This window comes from Ascaphus truei, chromosome 5 (assembly GCF_040206685.1).
Source record: "Ascaphus truei isolate aAscTru1 chromosome 5, aAscTru1.hap1, whole genome shotgun sequence".
NCBI classification, from domain to species: Eukaryota; Metazoa; Chordata; class Amphibia; order Anura; family Ascaphidae; genus Ascaphus; species Ascaphus truei.
The window spans coordinates 178,987,964-179,009,390 of NC_134487.1; the positions used below are offsets into that span (position 1 = coordinate 178,987,964).

A 21,427-nucleotide genomic window follows, 5' to 3' on the forward strand; every position below is an offset into this window, starting at 1 on the left:
GGGGGAGAAAGAGAAGAGACGGGAGATAGAGAGAAGAGAATGAGGAGAAGGGTGACAGAAGGAGAGAGAAGGGAGAGCGAGGGGAGAAGAGGAAGAGGGGTGGAGCGAGACGAGAGAGGGAGAAGACGGTGATTAATAAATCAATAATACAGCAGAATTGGGAACGCTGCTAGACAAATACCATTATAGTATTTATTTTTATGATGTAATTTGTTTTAGAGATAATTTTTTTGCGTGTCCTGGTTTTTACTTTTGGAAATCTGGTCACCCTACTTTTATCATAACATTAACAAGAAAGTCACAAGGAAGAAAATATGTCAATAAAAACATATAGAAAATGGGAAGTTGTTGTGCGCTCACCAGACTGGAAGCTGTCACTTCATTGCAGGCGATGCCTCGCGGGCTCATTAAGAAGTGGTCCTGCTCCTTATTCACTCTTAGCTAAGAGAACAAGGCACAAGAAATACACATTGGACCAGTAAATCAAATCACTGGTGGGTGTGGTGAGTGTCTTGGAGTGGGCTTCTATGTATGGATTTATAGAGACCAGGTCCTATCACTGAAAGCTTGACATAATAAGATTCTTTTCTTATATACTGGCTCTGACAATGTACACAGTGCTGCACATAGAATTTTACAGGCACAATGACTGCCTGCCCCAAAGAGCTAACAATCTAATTTTGGTGCCGGAGATAAAGTGACTTGCCCAAGGTCATAAGGAGAGTTGACATTGACATTGAAATTTGAACCAGGTTCACTCGATTCAGCAGCAGCGTCATTACTACTGAGCTTCTCCTTCAGCCCAGAGTAGCTGGAGTGTATATCAAAAATTATTATTTATTTATACATAAAACATACGGAACGGTGAATATGCTACTAGAACTAGGCCAGGCATATAAGGTTATGGGCTGTATGTACTAAGTGGTATTAAGCTTTAAGGCACCTTGTTGCATATTCAAGATGCCTTAGAACTTAGCTATGCTTAGTAAATATGGGCATGTGATTTGATGGCACTAAAATGGTTTCACACAAGCTTCAGTGGGAGCCTAATTGGCATCAAAGGTGCATAAATCCGGGAGGCTTTCTGCAATAGCTGCTTAAATACATCGCCCCATAAACGTGCTAGGACAAGACTCCTGATCTGCTGAGCCTGGTCTTTGTTATTGCTACAGTAGCGCCTTGTAAGTGCCACCCAACTGGGTTGCGGACAGAATACATTTCTAACTTCTCTTGATGCATAATGGAATGTATTCCTGGCTCACCGAGGTGTAGGTCCCGCTGAGCTGTGCCCATCCGTAGAGATCCAGCAGTCTGTAGACGCTGGCGACTTTGCATCTCATAAGTCGCTCGCCCTTCGCGAGGGGAATGGGGTCATTGCAGTGCATGTCATTAATGGGCGTCACCATGGAGGAGTCTGAAAAATGAAGCCTCGATTACTGCTCTTAGCTCTGGAGTTCCCATTAGTGACAAATATCTGCCCAATTCTAGTCTGAAAACCCACCTGTAAGCAAGGGATATTTTCAATAGGCTGAGATACACTCATAACCTTATTTAATCTGTTTGTCTATGACACAAAGGTATCTCACACTTCATTTCACAGTATTTCAGCTTTACCCTGCTCCCTTCCTGGTATGCCGAGACTAAGATACCCCATAATTGCATATATGGTAGACTCCACTAACCCTAAAAGCTTATATTGCTGGAAACTATTCTCAGATACCTTGTGCCTGACACCCTATTATTATGTAAAAGGTAGGTTCCACTAACCAATATTACAGGATTACTGGAAATCTATGTGTGTCTCAGCCAGCTTATTATAAGAAAAAATGTAGGTTCATCTAACCCTAAAGAAAAGAAAATTATTCTTGAAAAAAAATAATAAAAAAAAATTGCTAGGAATCTTTGTATGAGACACTGACATATTGCATAACCCACAATTTAATTGTGGGGTTGCTGCAAATTCACACAGTAGTATTGACTAATGGCATAAGAAGTAATGGTTATTGGTTGAAGAGGATGGTTAAGAGGTTGAATAAACTTTGGCTCCCTGTGCCCTACAGGGCAGAAGGAGCTGACGTTGGAATTCAAACTTGGGTTACCACCAGGCTATTCCTTTCCCCTTAGACAAAGCTGTGACACCTACTGACAGGACAGGCGGGGAAGACCGATGGTGCAGTGCTGTCCATGAAGTCAGCGATTTGCTTTAGAGCCCAGATATTGGATGAGTTGTTTCCTTTCTTTATCTGCTCCTGGATGAGGCTTTCCAGCTCTTCCCTGAAAGACTGGGCAACATAGAGGTAACATCAATGGTAACACTCAAATACAGGGTTGATCCTATTGAAGTCAATGGGGACAACTAGTGTGTGCAAGATGGTGATCCTGATTGTTAGAAGGGCGATCTTGTTGACGTCTGCAGGGGCAACTGATGTATGCAAGAGGTGGACCCTAACTTGTATGAGATTTTCCCCACTGACGTTTGCTGGGTAAATATGTGTAAGAGAGTTATCCCATTAACACCTGTGGGGTAGCTGATCAGTGTAAGACGATGAGCCAAGTAAAGTCTGATGTGTATAGTTTGCTGAATTTTAAGAGGGTGATCACATTGATTCCTATAGGGAATTGTGTGTAGGATGGTAATCTTGGCTGTTAAAAGGATGAACCCAGTGAAGTTTGTGGGGCCAATGGCTGTAGGTAGAAAATCTATTCTAACTTTTTAGAGGATGAGTATTGAAGTCTATGAGGGCAACCGATGTGTGTAAGAGGGAATCATACTGAACTCTGTAAGAGAAACTGATGTGTATAAGAGGATGAGTATGATGAAAAGGAGGGCGAGTTGAACATTGTATAGAGCAGCCCCTGAATCCCCACCATGATTACCACTCACAGGGCTCTGTAGGATCATGGTCACTCGCTTCTTCTGCTCCATCACATTGAAGTCCTGCCTAAGGTCGGCCGCCATGTTTCGAATGCGTAGGTACTCAGGGTCATCCTCGGAGCATCGGTCAAAGTATCGCTGCCCGTGCGGGGGAGGGGAGGACACGGGCTCAGGGGTGGTTTCACAGCTCATCTCCACGGCTCACGTCCTTCCTCCTTCACACATTAATCCCTGTGGGTGAGGAACAGGTTAGTGTGTAATTCACACATACAATGACACCAGAAGAACAAGCTCAGCACAACACCAGCCACCCACTGTCAGCTTCGGCAAATCCCTTTATCTCCCTGTGACTCAGTTACCCACCATTAATTGTTTCATAACAATATAATTGCTACTTTCTCCCCACCTGAGGAAAGGGGTTTCATCCCATTGAGGTCTATAGAGGCAAATTATGTGTATCAGAGAGAACCCTATTGAAGTCTTAAGTGTAACTGGTATGTGAAGAAGGGTGATACAATTAAAGTCTATGGGGGTAATTGGTGTGTGTAAGAGGGTGAGTCTATTGGAATGTATGGGGGTGACCAGTGTGTGAGAGGATTATCCCATTGAAGTCTATGTGGGTAACTGGTATGTCTACGGGGTAACATGTGTGTCTAAGAGGGTGATGCTATTGAGGTTTGTGTGCAAGAAGTTTAACTCCCGGAAGTCTATGGGGGTAACTGGTGTGTGTAAGAGGGTCGTCACACTAAGGTCCATGGGGCTACTTGTGTGTTCCAGATAGTGATCTCATTGAAAACTATGGTGGCAGCTGTGTGTGTAGGAGGGTTTTCCTGATCATTAAAAGGGCAGCTTCCACTAAAATCTACAGGTCAAAGTTGTGTGAGTAAGAACATGATCCTGTCTATTAACATGATTATCCCTGTCTACCAACATGAGTATCAACTGATATGGTATATATAAGCGGATGACCCAGACTTTTAAATGGCTAGTCCATATGGCTGGAAGAAAACATTCTTTAACTATGTATAAGAGTAATTGGTTTCCTTAGAAACACCATTGAAGTAAAAATGTTACCTATGTATCCTGCAATTTTTTTTTTTTATGTTTAACAGTTTAAGTAATTATCATCGGCGACATTTCGCTATTTGACCCATGGCTCCATAATTAGTGTCTAAAAAAGATAACAAAGAAAGGAAATTAGGAAAGACAAGGACTGAAAATGAGCTTGTATGCAGAGAAGGCGAAGATCATAAAAACCCATTTGGTCACCGAAGACACATTAAAAGTTGATTTTGAAAAATATTTCAACTTATCTTGGTTTATTAAAGATGCAAATCTTCCACATGTAATGAATTAAACATATCACTACCATTAGTTCACTTAAGCTCTCCATCCTTAAGAGGTCCCACAGAAATGAGAGTGAGCTGAGAGGTATAAAAGCTCCTCAATCTCCTTCCTCCGATCACGTTTTCTCGCCTCGTGCTGTTATGGCACTTTCTGGCTCATGCACTTAGCACAATAATAATAAACCAGCAAATGCATCATGCTCTGGCTCTGCACAGGGTGCGAGCCTCATTTTAATTGTCTGTAGGAAGGATTAGTGCAACACAGATCAGGCAGTCAGTTATCCCAGAGAACAGCAGCAACATTCCAGTAATCTGCACGCCTCAGCGAAGCAAAATGATACTATAAATCTATGGCTGAGTAACTGGCACCACCGGTGTATCGTCTCTGCTGAATGTGCTGTCTGGGGGCAGTTCCCATCTTAACCCCTTCTCCTCGGCCAGAGGGGCCAGCAACGCTTTGCAAGAAGAGTTTCCTGACTTTAAAGAGTGCAATCCCCCTTGAATCATATAGGGACATGTGTGTAGCATATTGATCCTCAGTGTGAAAAGGGTGATCCCGCTGAAGTGTGTGGGGCCAGTGGATGTGTGTAAGAGGTATACTAACTTTTAATAGGACGATCCCATTGAAGTCTATAGGTGCAACTGATCAGTGTAGGAGAGGGTGGTCCCACTGAAGTGTGTGACCAACTGATGTGTATCAGTGTATATACAGTATGTGTATCACAGTCAGTTTGTTCCGAATCTGTATATGTATATGTATGAGTGCATGCATGTATGAGAGTGAGTGTGTAGGACTTCGTACACATACAAATACATGTACGAGCTTATGTATGCAATACATTGCTGGCCCCTCAGGCAGAAACATGGTTATTGTTTTAGTCTTCTTATGACCCTTCTGGTTTCTCCCGCGAGGCATTAATATTCATATATTACATTTGAACCAGGGCAGCACCTAAAACCCCAGTGATCCTATATTTGAAGCCCCCTATGGCATAAATTGGTTAAAATGCACCCCCCCCCCCTTCTCCATCCCTCCTCCTCCTCAGCACTGCAGCATCTCCAGGGTTGCTAGGATACAGAGGTAGGAGCTGAGATGCTCACATAGCAGGCTTTCTGCATCCCGAGCCCAGCACAGTGGCATCTATATATAGACATCACAAGCAAAGGAGCAGCTGCTGCCAATGACAGACACCTCCACCCTCCAGGTACTGTATTACTGCCAAGTCAAGGGATACTGATGACCAAGCTGAACTCACTATTGCTGACGTTAGCTTTATTACAGGGATGCATCTTAGTCATGCCACACATGCTGGGCTATTGCCACAGTTTATAATAGATGTCAAACTAGGGGCAAATAGCATGAGCCTAATGCAGCTTAGGCTATTATTGCTTTATACCTGAGCCCTGAATAAAATATAATATGAATTTGGCATCAATTTATGTGCTGCCCTGTATCTAGCTCCCACTAAAATAAATATGCATGATATATTCAGGGACATTGGTTTTTCAGCTTTTGACATTTCAGACTCTTTGCTATTATGAAATATTTATATATATTTAAAAAAAAAAGATGTTGCATGACTAAGGACTTTCAATTTGTTTTGAGTTTTTATGAGTAATGTAGCTTCCCCTTATTTAGAAGGGCGCATTCATTTTACTACCTGTGCTATGTACAGCACCTATAAAATGTAAAGTTATTAGTATGCAGAGGGGCAAATTCATCAAGCACCAGTACGGGTTAGCACACCTGATCCAGCGTGAACTGCCATTTAAGTCAATGGTCCATAGTGATTAAAGGGTGCTAGGCTTTAGCATGGACTAACTGCCGTTCAAATGAATAGGAGTAAGACGTGCAAAAGCTTAGCACCCTCTTGTGAATATGGGCCAATGTTAGTAAACGCCAGATCTTGTACTGGCACATGATGAGTCTGCCCCAGAGGGTGCACTGCTGAAAATGATACTTTACACGGGAAACATCAGTGGTAAAAATAATAATTTTTGGATTTAATTGTTTACAGCATAAATATTGTTTACCTTCTTTCTAAAATGAAGAGGAGAGAGTATTTCTAAAATAAATATATTTTCTTAAGAAAGTCTGCAGGATTGGGTGATTAATAGACACTTAATAGAACAACAACCGTACATCAACAAAAGCTATAAATATATATATATTAGAAGATAGAAAGGGGCAACTCACGGATACATAGAGCAAATGCCTGGGTGCGTCAGACATGTATAAGATATTTAGGTTCTTATTCAATAAGCTGTGAAGCCGTGTTCCTTGAGCTGGATAAGATTTGGGTCCCATTCAGTTAAGTTAACCTGATCTCTTCTCCAGCCCTGGGGAGGCAAACACAGCACATTGAATAGTAACTCACATTGTGTCTTTGTGGAACGGCATCAAAAGGTCTCAGGCAGCAGGGGCCTTCACTCCTGGCCAGCTGGGCTGGATTTAGATGACAGTCCAAATGGAGGGAAGCCCCTGTAAGTGCACAGGCCCTCCCCTCTCAGCGTTGGAACACAACATTACAGACTTGTCACATTCCGGGTAAGAATATGTCTCGTGAGCTGGCAACTGGGGGAGGACAGATGGCTGTATGCATGAGATAAACACTCTGCCTACTCCACCCACATTTTTTGCCTCCCCCTACAAAAATAAATAACAACCTACAGAAAACTAAAAGCAGGAGAATGCTACAGCACACAGATGAAATAAACGAATCCCACAATAAAAAGACCTAGGGAAAAATAAGGGGCATTCGTATTTTTATGTTAATTTGAGTAACGCAGACAGCTGCTTTATTACTGATAACCTTTATGTGCCACCATATTCCGCAGTATGACAGGATTGTGAAGACAAATATTACAGCATTAACCCCATATGCTGCCCCCATCAACCTCCCCCCCCCAATCCCTGAAGATGAACCAGTGTAATGTCTGTTTCTGGGGCCCCCTAGTTCCTGCGATACTTAACGAGAGAGGGAGGGCCGGTACGTCTGCATATTTAAATCCTCATGGTACTCGAGCCAATAGGAAACCACGCTGGATGATGTTGCTGCTTCCCATTGGCCCAGCGGACACATGATATATAAACCGCCATTTTGTTTTGTTGGCAGGACATGGTGCTGGCAGAACCTTTCAAGGTATGTATCTCGGGAACCAGAGGTCCACGGGAGCTGAAAACAGCACATTATGGATGCGAGGATCTCTTAATTCCCACTCATGTAGAAAACAAAAGGGGGTTAAAATGTATATGTATGTATGTATATCTTTATATAGTGCCATTAATGTACATAGCGCTTCACAGCAGTAATACAAAAATGAGCAGAGGGAACAGCTCCCAGAGTCCCGCTTGAAGCTGCTTTATATTGGTATTCTTATGGTTTGTGTGCTCAGCTCCCCCTGTGTGCCTCTGCCATCAAACAGCTTGGCCTCCTTGGAAGTGGGAGAGAGCCCTGTGTAGGAGGATACGCTTGCTTTTCAGCGAGTCGCTGGCCCCGTTCGACACTGGAAGGGATTAAAAGGCGGCAGCATCTGGTCATAGGAAGTGTCTGGAGAATACGCTGCAGATGCTCAGAGTGTTTGATTTGATAGAGTCTGTCCCTGGCATGCGGTGAGAAGCAGATCGTGTGTCCAACTCCCTCAAGGAGTCTGAAAGACTCGGGGCTCGTATGTATCAAGAGCCACAAACGGCAACATTGTAATTTTGACTCTGAGTCACTGCCTCACACTGTTGGGGCTCCCATTTGACTCCGCTTGCGGCAGTGAGTGATTTGTAAAGTGGATCTAGGAGTAACGGGAGTGTTAGTACTATATATATATTTTTATGTTGTTTTATTTTTATGTATTAATTATGAGATGGCACTGAATGTGCTCCTGTAAGTGGAGCAGTTTGCCTCTCTTTGCATTGGCGTCACATGGGTCAGGTCTGTGATGCTGTTATAACCTCTGCTCTTGAGAAATCTGCACCAAGAAGCAAGATGAATAAGTTTCACACCTCTGTTGCAACCTTATTTTTTCTATACACTATGGAGCAAATTGCACCACCTTAAAAGCAAATGAAAACAGTACTCTCTCTCAGACAGGTCGGCAACCCTTTCCCCATTATCTCTTAGCACAGGGGAGCGCAATCTTTTTTTCCTGCGACACCCTGCCGGCTGTCGTCCCCCCCCCCCCTCCTCATCTTGGCTCCGGGTTCTGGCTCATGACGCCGCGTTGCCATGGCGTCGTGTTTACAGAAGCCATCCGAGCCAAGGTAAATGAAGTTTAAAGAGGCCTTCGCAGCTTCCCCCGGCATTTAATTTAAATGCGGGAAGCGCGGGGCCTCTGTAAACCCCACGCCCCCTGCAGAGAATCTCGCGCCCCCCAGTTTGCGCACCGCTGTCTTAGCATACAGTACTTCCACTGCCGCAAGGGATTCTGGGAAATGACATGCAAGTGAGCACACTGTGTCTCCTTTTTCTTCAAATCTATTTTAACATATAAGCTTATGCCTGCTGCATTACACAGCTTTTCAGCACAGTCTGGGTTAAAGTGCATAGCCAGTAAACCTACTCACGGCCATATCCCAACCAGAGTAATAGAGGTTATTTTTTTACCAAAGTCTCCCAACTGCAAAACTGGGGCAAAATCAGGGCAAAAAATGCACCAGATTTATCAAAGTAAAGGAATTTGGTTGAAAACAAAAGGGGGTTTCCCATAGATAAATCAGGTGCTGTTTTTGTTGTTGTTTGTTCTGAAAGCCCGTAGTAAATAGGATGCTGTATAGTGTTATGGGCAAGTCATCGGAGGAGACAGAAACAGGGGTCCCGTGTACTAAGATTATATTTTAAAAACGGGCGAGTCAAACTTTTAGTGCTAAAAAGGAATAAAAACCTTCATAAAATGCGTGCCGTATGTATGAAGACTTCATACATAACGCAGAATTTGTTGATAGATCACGTCATGTTGAATACCGGAATTATACAATTTCAATGTAAACCAGACGGTTGTGTATTATTATTTTTTGACATTTATAACTAGTATTTGTCAATATTAATTAGAGAACTGGATAATAAAGATCATCCCTTAGGTGCATCAGAGTCCATGAAAGAGTCGCTGCCAGAATAGTGTAATAGTAATGAGGAGACTTGTGAAAGCAGCTGGCCCAGCATAGGGCACCAAATGCTGCTTAACTCACGGTTGTGGGGAGTAGTGATGTGTGGATCTTTTCCTCAGCGTCTCTGGCCGTGGCGTTGCACCGCCAACCCCACCACGGCTGGAAGTCTGGTGGGGCGGTCACGCGACCGGCGGTGTCCTCACTGGATAGTAAGAGCGGGCCGTGAAGTTCCACGCCAGCTGAGCTTCCAGTCCTGGCAGTGGAGCCGTTAGCTCCGGCGTGCAGGCACCATGCTGTGGGGTGGTCACGTGACCGGCAGCTCTCCCCTCCGTGGGCGGCGACTCAGCGGCGTGCAGTCCAGCAAACAAAACTGTATGAAGTCCTCCAGCAGCAGCAGGAGAAATCGCGGAGCACAGCCAAATAAACAGGACAGGGTAAACGTGGGTGGTGACTTCAAGAAGGTTTAACCTTCTTGAAGTCACCACCCACGTTTACCCTGTCCTGTCAATATTAATTATTAGCGTACTAATATGTATACTAGCCATACTGTGAAAATAAGACATTGTTAAGATACTATAGATCTCATATTCATTTACCTTGACTCCTTGCAGACGCACTTACAATAACACCCTCCTACTTTCTCTGTAACTTCTCCATACTCACCACTTAGATTGTAAGCTCTATGGTGCAGGGACTAATTTTCATAAAATCTACTTGTCACATGTGTTACTGCTGTACATGGATAGTGCTTATAAATAAAGCTACACATACATGTTAAACTATATAATGAAACATCTGTGTTGCGTCAAATACATTTTGGGGTTCGTACATCGCAACTTCAATCTGCTCTAACACTGTTAACAGACTGAGTAGGGTTTTTGCCAAGCTGAACTTGATTTTGGCACACTACTTTTGGTACTCAGAAACGTTCCTTGTACATACCATGTACATCTGTATGCCAAGCACAGTCCATTTCTGAGCGCCGGAAAAGAAACCGTTGATGGTACAGATGGAGACATTTCAGGTTAGTGCGCACTGGAGGCGCATACAAGCGCAATTTCAAATTAGATTTCCCCGAGCCAATTTTGCGCCCAGAACAAATCAGTTTATGATGTTTATTTCATACAGCCTGAGGTGTGCATCACCTCCAAAAAGGTATGTACTACAGTAGATGTCCTTTTGCTGTTTTTGAGTGGTGCGTGCCTGCCGGTAACAGGAGGGCCTGAGCTTCCCGCGATGTTGTTGGGGATAACAGGACCAGGCTTCTGGGGTAGTTGCCTCATTCTTTTAGTGGTGGTGCAGCGCCTCCATCCTCTATACTTTCCCAGGGATATGGGGTAGGACCCGTATAGAAGAATTGACCCCGGTCCCAGGATGGATGTTCCAGAATCACACAACAGTCTTTAGTAAGATCAGCAATGTCTCTCTTTATTGTCTCTAGCTCACACACAGCAGCCTTGCAGCACACAGCCGCAACAACAACAGCAATAGTAGCAGCACACACAGAAATCCCAAGGTGTACAGCCTCTCTCCTCTCCTTTCCTCCACGAGGTACTCCGACAGGATGGTCTGTGAGGGTCTTCAATGCCCCAGTGCCCACCTCAGAGGGTCCCCTCTGGGCGGGGTAGATCCTCCCCATAACCCCCTCATCAGGGTGAGGGGCATTGGTCCCACCGGAGCTCTGCTCACTCGCCAACTATCATAGGCCAGAGTTCTCTTTGTATCTCTCCTGCTCCCAGGAGAGAGCTCGACCAACTTCTCTCCTCCAACTCCCAGGACAGACTTCCTAGAAGTAGACTAACTGACACTCACAGGAGCTAGCTACTAAATAGAGTCAGCCCCACCCCTCATGATGTCAGCAGGACCTCCCCTCTGTCACTTGCCGGCAGCAGAGTCAGGGGCCTGCATCTATCACTCAGGGCAGGGCATGAAGGGGGAAAACCCATGATTACTACTGGCGCCTGCCCTTAACAGGACTTACCACAGTAGGAGAAAGATATATATAGCCCGTGCTGTTTACAGGGGGCTACACTCTCCCTCTGGTGGAATCCAATGGTCCCCACTTGGACCTAGCTTTAGCAGTATCATCCTGCGGTGAACAACCTGGGAAACAAACACACATATCATGCAGTTGGATGACATAACATATGCTCACATGAGGTAGTAATATAACACACGGTTACTCCCAACGTGGAGAACCCTAGTAGTAATGGTTTGGATCTGGTTTCCGAATTTTCCTGCCATTGTGATCCGTAACGGTCACAAAGAAGGACTGTACCGACCCATGCTTCAGGTCGATATATTACACTGTGCATGTACATACAACGTTCTATACTCCAGATCCTGACCAACTCACTTATACGGCCCTCATTATGATAACCGGCTTTACCAAACTTGGTCCGAAGGTATTCCTGTACGGCTTCTCTGAGCCAACTGTCTCTGCTCTCCTCTATTTCCCTCATGATGGGCTCAGGCACATAAGGGTATTCATATCCATGTGACTGCCTATACATAGCCACTATGGCTCTGCCGGCTCGGTTCAGCTTAGTAAGCTTACGGTGACCCGCCCTGCTTGGCAGTACCCAAAACTCTGGTTCTACAAGAGCAATCTCATCGTACAATATACTGGGGCCTTTGGGCTGAATGAGTTTCTGTTCTATCTCCCGGTACCTGTGATCTATCTCGTCCTCTACCTCCTGGGGAGTAAAGGCACCTGCCGCCCACCAATGATCTACTATGTTGTTCTTAATGAGCAAGAACCGCGTACGGTCCATACCTTCGTGGTACCCAGTGAACAGGGGTGCCCACCATTTGTCACGGTGCTCGTACTCTGTGGAATGATTAGTGTGCTCTACCTCTGACTCCGCTTGTGACGAGACACCGGACGTCCCCGCCTCTGTAGAGCGCGAGCAATCTCTCCTCCCTTTGGCATTTATGTACCTGGTAGGGTTCATCTTGTGAACCACCATACTGACCGAACCAGCCTCTGCTGGAGTGTGGGACCCTCGGGCTCTCCCTCTAGCTGTAGGAGGAAACGGCACAGGGTTAGGCACAGGTATCACACTGTCATATGGTATTTCCCCATCAGACCCCTCATCGCTCAATTCCCAGTCCCGCAAATCTCTGGAGTATTTGGGATACTTGCTCAATTTATGCCCGCTAGGTCCCGATGACAACACTCGTGACGGGGCAGGGACAGTGGCCGGGGCGATGGAGCTAGGGGTTGTGGCAGGGGCAATGTTCACGTCAGTGTCCAGCAAGCGGGTAATACCGCGACCAAGGGACGCTTTCTTGAGTGCTTTCTCCGCCATACATCGCGCTTCTCTCGATATGCCTCGGCTCTTCAGGGTGGCCATTGCAGTGGCCATGGCTACTCTCCGTGAGGAGAACAGCGCTCCCGGCCCTCTCTTCCCGTCTGGCCCGGAAGTGACGTCATCGCCGGTGTCCGCGGAATCTCCATCCGCTCCGTGGTCACGCACCGGTAGTGCGTCGAGGACCGGAAGGGACGGTGGTGGAGCATCCGGTTTGCAGATGGACAAGTAGGCCTCAAGCCTCTCCTTCTCGTCCTCCGTGGTTGCCGTCTTCGCCTGGCGTGAGTAAGGGGGTGGTGGAATCTCCTTACCGCTCCGCTGCTGTTTGGGGTCCTCCGGAGTCGTCTCGGACGTCATCTCCGCCACACTGGGAGTCACCACGGCCGTGGGATTTCAGCGGGCCTCAGGCCGCACCAGCGCTCGCTGTCGGAAGGTGTCCGGACTCGTCTGCTTCTCTTTGTTACCGCTGGGGTGGTTCGCCGGTAGGCGCATCGCCACCGATGGTACGCCAACCTCTTCCTCCGAGGATATCACGATCGGATCCTCCGCAAGGGAGTCACCGGGTTCTTCTGCGATACAACCAGTGGGTATGGGTACGAAACGGTCTCGCTCCGGTACCTCCACTGTGGTCGCGCTGTTCTCCGCCAACAGTTTTCTCGGCTCTGTAGTGGGCTGGGCCTTGGTTCTTCCCGCTTGGTGGCAACGGGGAACTAGGGCAGCCTTGTCTTTCATTTCCGCCACCTCCGTTAATGTTCCCGGAGAGGCACCCCGCGGGGTCTCGATCAGAGGCCATGGCACGTTAGGCCACAGGTAAAACATGCCGCATTGAGGGAATCGTGCCTTGGTGCTTGGGACCACTCTGGGTATCCCTCAGTGTACGCACAAACACCGGAGGTATTCGTGCTCCGTCACCTCCACTAACAGTAAGCCTCCTGGTAGCTGATAGATCATGGTGCTCATCTCGGACATGGTTAGCTCAGGGGTTGAACAGTTCAGTGTTTCAGCTCCTTGCTCCTCGAATGCCAGACAGAAGTGAAGCTCTTCGCTCTCGCTTCCTGTCCCTCCCTTGGCTGGCGAGGACGCTTCTGATTGGCTCTCCTTGTGCCCCTCCCTCTGGTGGAATCCAGAGGCGGGGCCCTCCTTTCAGTGTGACGCGACCTGGTTTGTTGACCAGTCACAGCACAGGTGGGTGGGCTTTCGCGCCGCTCCGCTCCTCTTGCAGGGGATCTGGGTTTGGCGCCAAACCCCTGCACATTTCCCGCCACATTTCTCGTACAGTCTTTTTGCACGATTCACGTGCTCGCTCCAAGATTGGCGGGAAACGCCATTTTACGTCGGCTGCTATCTGCTGGGCCGTGGATGGCGCATTTGTCGCCATTTTGGGTTCTTCTTTGCTCCGCGGAGCACATGTAGTGACGGCCGCCATCTTCGGTGCGCCCACCACATGTAATTGTACACTACTCTCAGTGTCTATGGTGTAACTGGTTCCTAGAACCAGACCGTACTTGCTGACACTTTCTGCTTCTCTCTGCATGCTCAATCTGGTACCCACTAATATGAGGTGGCATACCCCAGGCTAGGCAGAACTCCTTCTTGTGCACTGAACTCGGTGACTGTTCGGGCAAGTGCTCTGTGGGGCGTTTTATGTGGGTGCTAGCTAGTGTACCGGGCATCTCCCTATGTACAGGCGTCCCTACTTTTGGCCACTAATAGTGCGGGCCCTGGGCCATGGTCCCTGGACACATTAGCAGGCTAACCCCCCCAGTTGTCTCACACTATCTGCCTCAAGGGACTAGGACAGCTATAGCTATGCACCCATCTTACGCCACCCGCTTAGGGCGCCAACGGTGTACTGTGCGGGAACGGAGGTCCACGCTTCCCTGACTACCCCCGGTATGCAATTGCGCCCTACTTTCCTCAGCACTTGACCGGAGAGTGCACATCACTCTTCCTGCTCTGCCTTGCTGTAAGCCTGTCCTGTTCTGGATCTCAGCAGCTCGCCTCCAAATGTAACCCATTATTCCCCCTCCCCAGACACAGCTGCTATATCTAGGGTGTATGAGGGCTGGCTACATGTGTTTGAGTGGTGCGTACCTGCCGGTAACAGGAGGGCCTGAGCTTCCCGCGATGTTGTTGGGGACACAGGACCAGGCTTCTGGGGTAGTTGCCTCATTCTTTTAGTGGTGGTGCAGCGCCTCCATCCTCTATACCTTCCCAGGGATATGGGGTAGGACCCGTGTAGAAGAATTGACCCCGGTCCCAGGGTGGATGCTCCAGAATCACACAACAGTCTTTAGTAAGATCAGCAATGTCTCTCTTTATTGTCTCTAGCTCGCACACAGCAGCCTTGCAGCATAAAGCCGCAACAACAACAGCAATAGTAGCAGCACACACAGAAATCCCAAGGTGTACAGCCTCTCTTCTCCTCTCCTTTCCTCCACGAGGTACTCCGACAGGATTGTCTGTGAGGGGCCTCAATACCCCAGTGCCCACCTCAGAGGGTCCCCTCTGGGCGGGGGTAGATCCTCCCCATCACCCCCTCATCAGGGTGAAGGGCATTGGTCCCACCGGAGCTCTGCTCATTCGCCAACTATCATACTGTAGGCCAGAGTTCTCTTTGAATCTCTCCTGCTCCCAGGAGAGAGCTCAACCTACTTCTCTCCTCCAACTCCCAGGACAGACTTCCTAGAAGTAGACTAACTGACACTCACAGGAACTGGCTACTAAATAGAGTCAGCCCCACCCCTCATGATGTCAGCAGGACTTCCCCTCTGTCTCTTGCCGGCAGCAGAGTCAGGGGCCTGCATCTATAACTCAGGGCAGGGCGTGAAGGGGGAAAACCCATGATTACTACTGGTGCCTGCCCTTAACAGGACTTACCACAGTAGGAGAAAGATATATATAGCCCGTGCTGTTTACAGGGGGCTACATCCGTATAATGATGAACAAAGGAAAACTCTATTTAGTACCATGCCTAGATGAACTATAATTTATGTCTTGCAACAAAAGACGGAAAAGAGTGGAAAGAGGAGTGTCTGCCAGGATCCCATGCAGAAGGTCCATTTTCATGTCAAACATGCATCTGTTATGCAAAATCATCTGTAGTACCAGTTCTATTCATGGAAACACCGTAATTATCCTGTAATTACACCCTGCTCACTGTACCACTTATGAGTCACATTCAACGGTTGGATTAATCTTTACCAATAACTAATCTTTGTCGGGACATCCCAGGCCACGGTCTCTTCAGGTCTCTCTGCAGAGCCGGGGGTTCTGCTTGGATAAAAGTTAAGAGCAGTGTTGATCTGGGGAATAAAGAGCCCACAGGAAAAACAGATTGGAGGGGTTACTTTATCCCCCTGTGCATAAGGCAATACAATTAGAGTGTAAGCTCTTTGAGAACTCAAGGCAAACGTGGAACAATTTTGGGGCAAACACATTTCTCCAGGTGTATCAAAAAGAGAATATCTGATTGATTTCAATGAGATTCTTTCCTTTGATACATATAGTGCAGGTTTGTGCCCCAAAATGGATACCATGGGCCATTGTATATGTAAAAGTCAACAAGCAGCTCTGCGCTATATAAGAAATAAATGTTAATATTATCTCTGCTTGTCACTGCTCCAAGTTTAGCCATTACTTCCGCACTAACACTGCAGAGGGATTACTGCAGCCTTGTGTGCCAGGGCCAAAACTTTCACTGGGATTATTCCTTCAGATCCACATCGCACCCAGCACAGAGACACAAAAATCAGAGGCCCTCACCTCCTCAGCCCCTGAAAAACTGATAAATCCACCGTTGGTCTGAGTATTATAAATGCTATACATATGTAACAGGGTATGTCATATAGTACCTGTCTTTCCCATAGTATATCTGTTATGTAAATCCCTAATAAATTCAGGGCATTAACAGGTTAATCTGTGGGCTCTTGACCCCCCTTGTGCCCCTCCTTTGATGGACAGGAGTGCGGTGATGACTCATGGCCTGTGTGTAGCCTATCTGGGATAGTCCATGGGTCCGTCCCTGCTTCCTGAGGAAGAGGTAGAGCCAAAACGTATTCAGTCGTGCTCTGGAGAGGAGAGAGCATGTGCTGTCAGACTCTCCCATTGCGAGGATGAGCTGGCCCACCCTAGGTGTAGGCCTAGGAAACATCAGACTCAGTGCCCCCTACTACCGGGGTATGCACCATCTAGAGGGATCGGACGTCCTCAGGATATGCATTCACTATGTAAGAAATGCAGTGGATGCGATACAATAAAGACCCCTGTTCATCTTTCACCTGCCTGAGTGTCAGTTCCTGGGTAGAGTGGAATAAGTATGCAGTGGTGGGAATTGACCTCTGGACACCCATGAAACCATTACTGCTGGAGGCGTACAGCACCATAGATGAGAACTAAAGAACAAGATCAAAAGCCTGTCCTGGTCTCAAAGTAATGCAGATCGCTCCCAGTGTCCTGAACCAACAGGTAAAGCACCACACCCATGTAGTAGTATGTATATCTCCCAGAGGGGGGAACAGTGCTACACATACAAGTATAAAGATGCCTATCTCACCCAGGATAGCACTAAATAAACGGTGGAATTCTCTTTATTCAGATTCAACCATTATGTTGCTATGTGACTATAACTGTAAAAGTGCACCATCTTTTTAAAGGTGTAATCAATTATCTACGTATTGTTTCTTACTTTTCACATGGCAATACAATTGTTTTATCTGGCATGCTTATCGGTTTTATTTAAGTAGCAATTAACCCTAAAATGACCAAAACATTTTTAACACCTTATTGGGGAACAGGGGAGGGGGTGTGAGGGGGGGGGGGGGGGGGGGGCAAACTTACAGAACCTCTAAAGCAGTGATTCCCAACCTTTTTTGTTTGGAGGAACCCTTGAAGTATTTTGAAAAATCTCGGGGAACCCCTATCTGGCTGACACATATTAGGTTCGACAGGTGTCAGTCACAAAATTTCACACCTCACGAGCCACCTCTATTTCCCACAATCTACCCATGTATTTCTCTCCCATCCATCTCACTAACTCTCCCCCCTCCCGCCTCGCATGTATTTATCCCTTGTGTCTCACTCTTACTCCCTCTTTTCCTCACTCACTCCCTCACGCACCCCTCTCTTCTCTCACTCGCCCCCACCTTCCATCAATTACCCCACTTTCACTCAATCCACCCTACAAAATACATTTAAAAAAAAACACCCCCAGGGGCTAGGGGGGGGGGGGAGGGGGTCTGTGGTCCGTAGGAGGATCCCTGGTTGGGAATCACTGCTCTAAAGTAAGAAAGAACTCAGCCCCCCTGTCCCCACATTATTTTACTTTAAAGTAAGGCTTGCTATTAATAAAGAGAATCAAGATGTAAGTCAAATTCCAGTCAAAAGTTATATAATATATATATAATATATATACACATACACAGTATATATATATGTATGTGCACGCAGATAAGTAAATCATACATTTTCTATCTTATTATATATTTGTGAAAGCACTGTATGCCTGTCTGCATCTTCCTGTGAAATCTCATTGGTCCCTTGGGCCGCCCGCCCCCACACCTCTCATTGGCCTGAGGCGGAGTGACGACACACACACACACACACACACACACACACACACACACACACACACTCTGTTGCTTGGCCTCACTCTCCCCCGTCAGTTGGACCGCAGCTCACCTTCCACACACCCCCCCCTCCTCTCCCAGTGCCCCTCCTCTCCTGGTGCCCCTCACTCTCTCCCTCCTCCCCACCTCACCCAAATCCCCACGCTCCGCAACATCCCCAGCCGCACCATCACCCTCACCGTGCGCCGCTCCCGGAGAGGGGAAGCGCGGCCCTCCTGCTCAGCAGCAAACTCCAGGCTCCTCCCCCCTCGCTCACAACGAGGAAAAGCGCGGCGCGGCCCGGGCCTCCTGCACTCCCCCTCACGTGCGCCGGCTCCCGGAGAGGGGAAGCGCGGCCCTCCTGCTCAGCAGCAAACTCCAGGCTCCTCCCCCCTCGCTCACAACGAGGAACGGAGGGGAAGCGCGGCCCGGGCCTCCTGCACTCCCCCTCACGTGCGCCGGCTCCTGGACGGAGGGGAAGCGCGGCGCGGCCCGGCCCTCCTGCACTCCCCCTCACGTGCGCCGGCTCATGGACGGAGGGGAAGCGCGGCGCGGGCCTCCTGCCACTCTTGCCCCCCGCCAGCTTCCCGAACTCACCTCCTGCCCCAGCCAGATGCCACGGGGTCAAGGTAAGTCACCCACCGTCTCCCACCCACGCACTGTCACCCAGTCACCCATACACCCACCCAGTCACCCACACATTCACCCAGTCACTTTCACCCAGTCACCCACTTTCACCCAGTCACCCACTTTCACCCAGTCACCCACTTTCACCCAGTCACCCACTCACCCACCCAGTCACCCACTCAGTCACCCCCCCACTCACTCAGTCACCCACCCACCCACTCACTTAGTCACCTACCCACTCACTTAGTCACCCACCCACTCACTTAGTCACCCACCAACTCAGTCACCCACACACCCACCCACCCAGTCACCCACCCAGTCACCCACACACCCACCCACCCAGTCACCCACACACCCACCCACCCAGTCACCCAGTCACTTTCACCCAGTCACTCAGTCACCCACTCACTCAGTCACCCACCCACTCACTCAGTCACCCACCCACTCACTCAGTCTCCCACACACTCACTCAGTCACCCACCCACTCAGTCACCCACCCACTCAGTCACCCACCCACTCAGTCACCCACCCAGTCACCCACTCAGTCAGTCACCCAGTCACCCACCCATTCAGTCACCCACCCATTCAGTCAGTCACCCACCCATTCAGTCAGTCACCCAGTCACCCGGGGGAAGCCCAACCCTGTCGTCCGCCCCCCCAAAATTACATCCCGGGCAACACTGGGTCTCTCAGCTAGTATTTGATAGAAGACACAAAAAACGGCAAATGAAAAGCAGTTGTTTGGAGGCTGTTGGCACCTCCCCCCAGAGCTCACTCCTCGTTCACCTTTTTAACTTGGATGGTCTTTTCATTGGCTGCAGGAACAGGACCTATGATGGTTCTTCCCCTCTTACAGAGGTAAAAGGAAGTGTTCACAGTGTAGTGTAGGACCTGCATTAATTTGGTTATACCTTGGTGTTGGTATGCAGGCTTATGACGCTTTGGCCAAAGGGTTAACTAAATAACCAAGTATTTATTATTATTATTGAAGTATTTTACTTAATACTTTTTACCATATATGTTTTGTCAATGGGATGTAGCATTGGGCACCCCTGTCTCTTGTTTATATGTGTACTGTGTGTGTATATATATAAGTTATGGTGGATGAAAAAGACGACAAAAAACCTCCACCGTTAGCATATCTATCTATATCTAAATAACTGAAAACGTTGTATGTTTGCTGTGCTTCTGGGCAATCAGATTGGTCCGTCGGTCCGTCACTCCGCCTCGGGGCAATCTGATTGGTCCGTCTGCCCGCCCCCGCATGGCTCTCATTGGCCTGCGTGCTTTGCTGACCACACCTACCCCACTGGCACACTTGGCCCACCAGACAGACCGGCACTCTCGCTCACCCCCCCGCTCCCAACGTGGGATGGAGGGGAAGCGCCAAAGCGCCTTTTGCCACAGCCCGCAACACAGACCGCCAGTCTTGGTCCCCCGCTCCCCCCATCCCCTGCTCCTCCCGCTCCCAACGTGGGACGGAGGGGAAGCGCCAACGTGCCTCCTGCCACAGGCCGCACACACCGGCATTCTCAGCACCAACGCGCCTCCTGCCACAGGCCGCACACACCGGCATTCTCACTCCAACCCGCCCCCCCCCCCCGCTCCCAATGCGCCTCCTGCCACAGCCCGCCAGACAGACCGACACTCTCAATCCCCCCGCCTCCTGACCCCAGTGCCACCCTGCTTCCTTGGACCCACCTCCGCTGTTCCTGCCCGCCAGCTCCCCAGTCCACTCCTCCACTTTTTGCCTGTCCCCGTCTCCCGGATCCCCCCCCCATCCCACAGTTACCCACTCACCGGAGCCCAGGCAACGGGTTGCATCGAGCCAGTCTGCCCCCAGCTTCCCCGGCCTCCCCGGAATAGACCGGACGAGCCACTGATCCTCACGCCGGCCCCAGAGCTGCAGTCCCTAGCAGAGTCCCAAACGGAGGGGGGGGGGAGATCCTTCGGGGAGCTCCCCCACATGGAGCTCTTGGACGATGCGCACCAACTTTGGACTGGCCAGCAGTATCTCTTCCCGGCAGAACTACAGTGGGAAAAGTGTACACACACAAGTACCCCCCCTCCAAACTCCTCCACCCTTCCAGCTCTCCCCTATATAAACCTGCCTCCCCCCCCATACCCACGCCTGTCCCCCCCTCCTTTAGATCTCCCATTGTAGCCTCCCAAATCTACCCGAGTCACTGCCTCCCACCCACTCACTGCCTCCTACCCACTCACTGCCTCCCACCCACTCACTGCCTCCCACCCACTCACTGCCTCCCCCCACTCACTGCCTCCCTCCCACTCACTGCCTCCCTCCCACTCACTGCCTCCCTCCCACACAACACACTGCCTCCCACCCACTTACTGCCTCCCACCCACCCACTCACTGTCTCCCACTCACCCACTCACTGCCTCCCACCCAACCAACTGCCATACCCACTAACACCCACCCACCCACTGGGAGACCTATTACAGTGACTATAGCACACATACATGTGCAGCACCTTGGGTGAACTGGGATGTTATCTGTGTAGTATTTAGTATGTGGTGGTCCTAATACTAAGAATCACGTGGTT

At 48.7% G+C, this 21,427-nt stretch overlaps 1 protein-coding gene and 1 long non-coding RNA gene across 8 annotated transcripts in view; one reads left to right on the forward strand and one right to left on the reverse strand.

Moving 5' to 3' along the window:
* Positions 1-21,427, reverse strand: part of ADD2 (adducin 2) — a 93,594-nt gene that overhangs the window by 38,329 nt on the left and 33,838 nt on the right. For 3 of the 7 annotated variants that reach the window (XM_075601348.1, XM_075601350.1, XM_075601351.1), the window contains exons 2-5: positions 2,885-3,106; positions 2,144-2,282; positions 1,263-1,414; positions 361-441 (exon numbers count right to left, since the gene is read on the reverse strand). In XM_075601348.1, coding sequence (XP_075457463.1) covers positions 361-441; positions 1,263-1,414; positions 2,144-2,282; positions 2,885-3,067 — 555 coding nt within the window. In that variant the 5' untranslated portion in view covers positions 3,068-3,106. Of the gene's footprint in view, positions 1-360; positions 442-1,262; positions 1,415-2,143; positions 2,283-2,884; positions 3,107-3,949; positions 4,047-6,418; positions 6,562-6,599; positions 6,785-21,427 lie in introns of those variants that run through there. The other 4 variants (XM_075601347.1, XM_075601353.1, XM_075601349.1 and 1 more) reach the window with 3 other exon arrangements.
* LOC142495631 (uncharacterized) lies at positions 2,129-10,048 on the forward strand. Its single transcript, XR_012801778.1, has 4 exons — positions 2,129-2,297; positions 5,268-5,426; positions 7,338-7,364; positions 9,439-10,048. It is a non-coding gene; the product is annotated as an uncharacterized LOC142495631 (long non-coding RNA).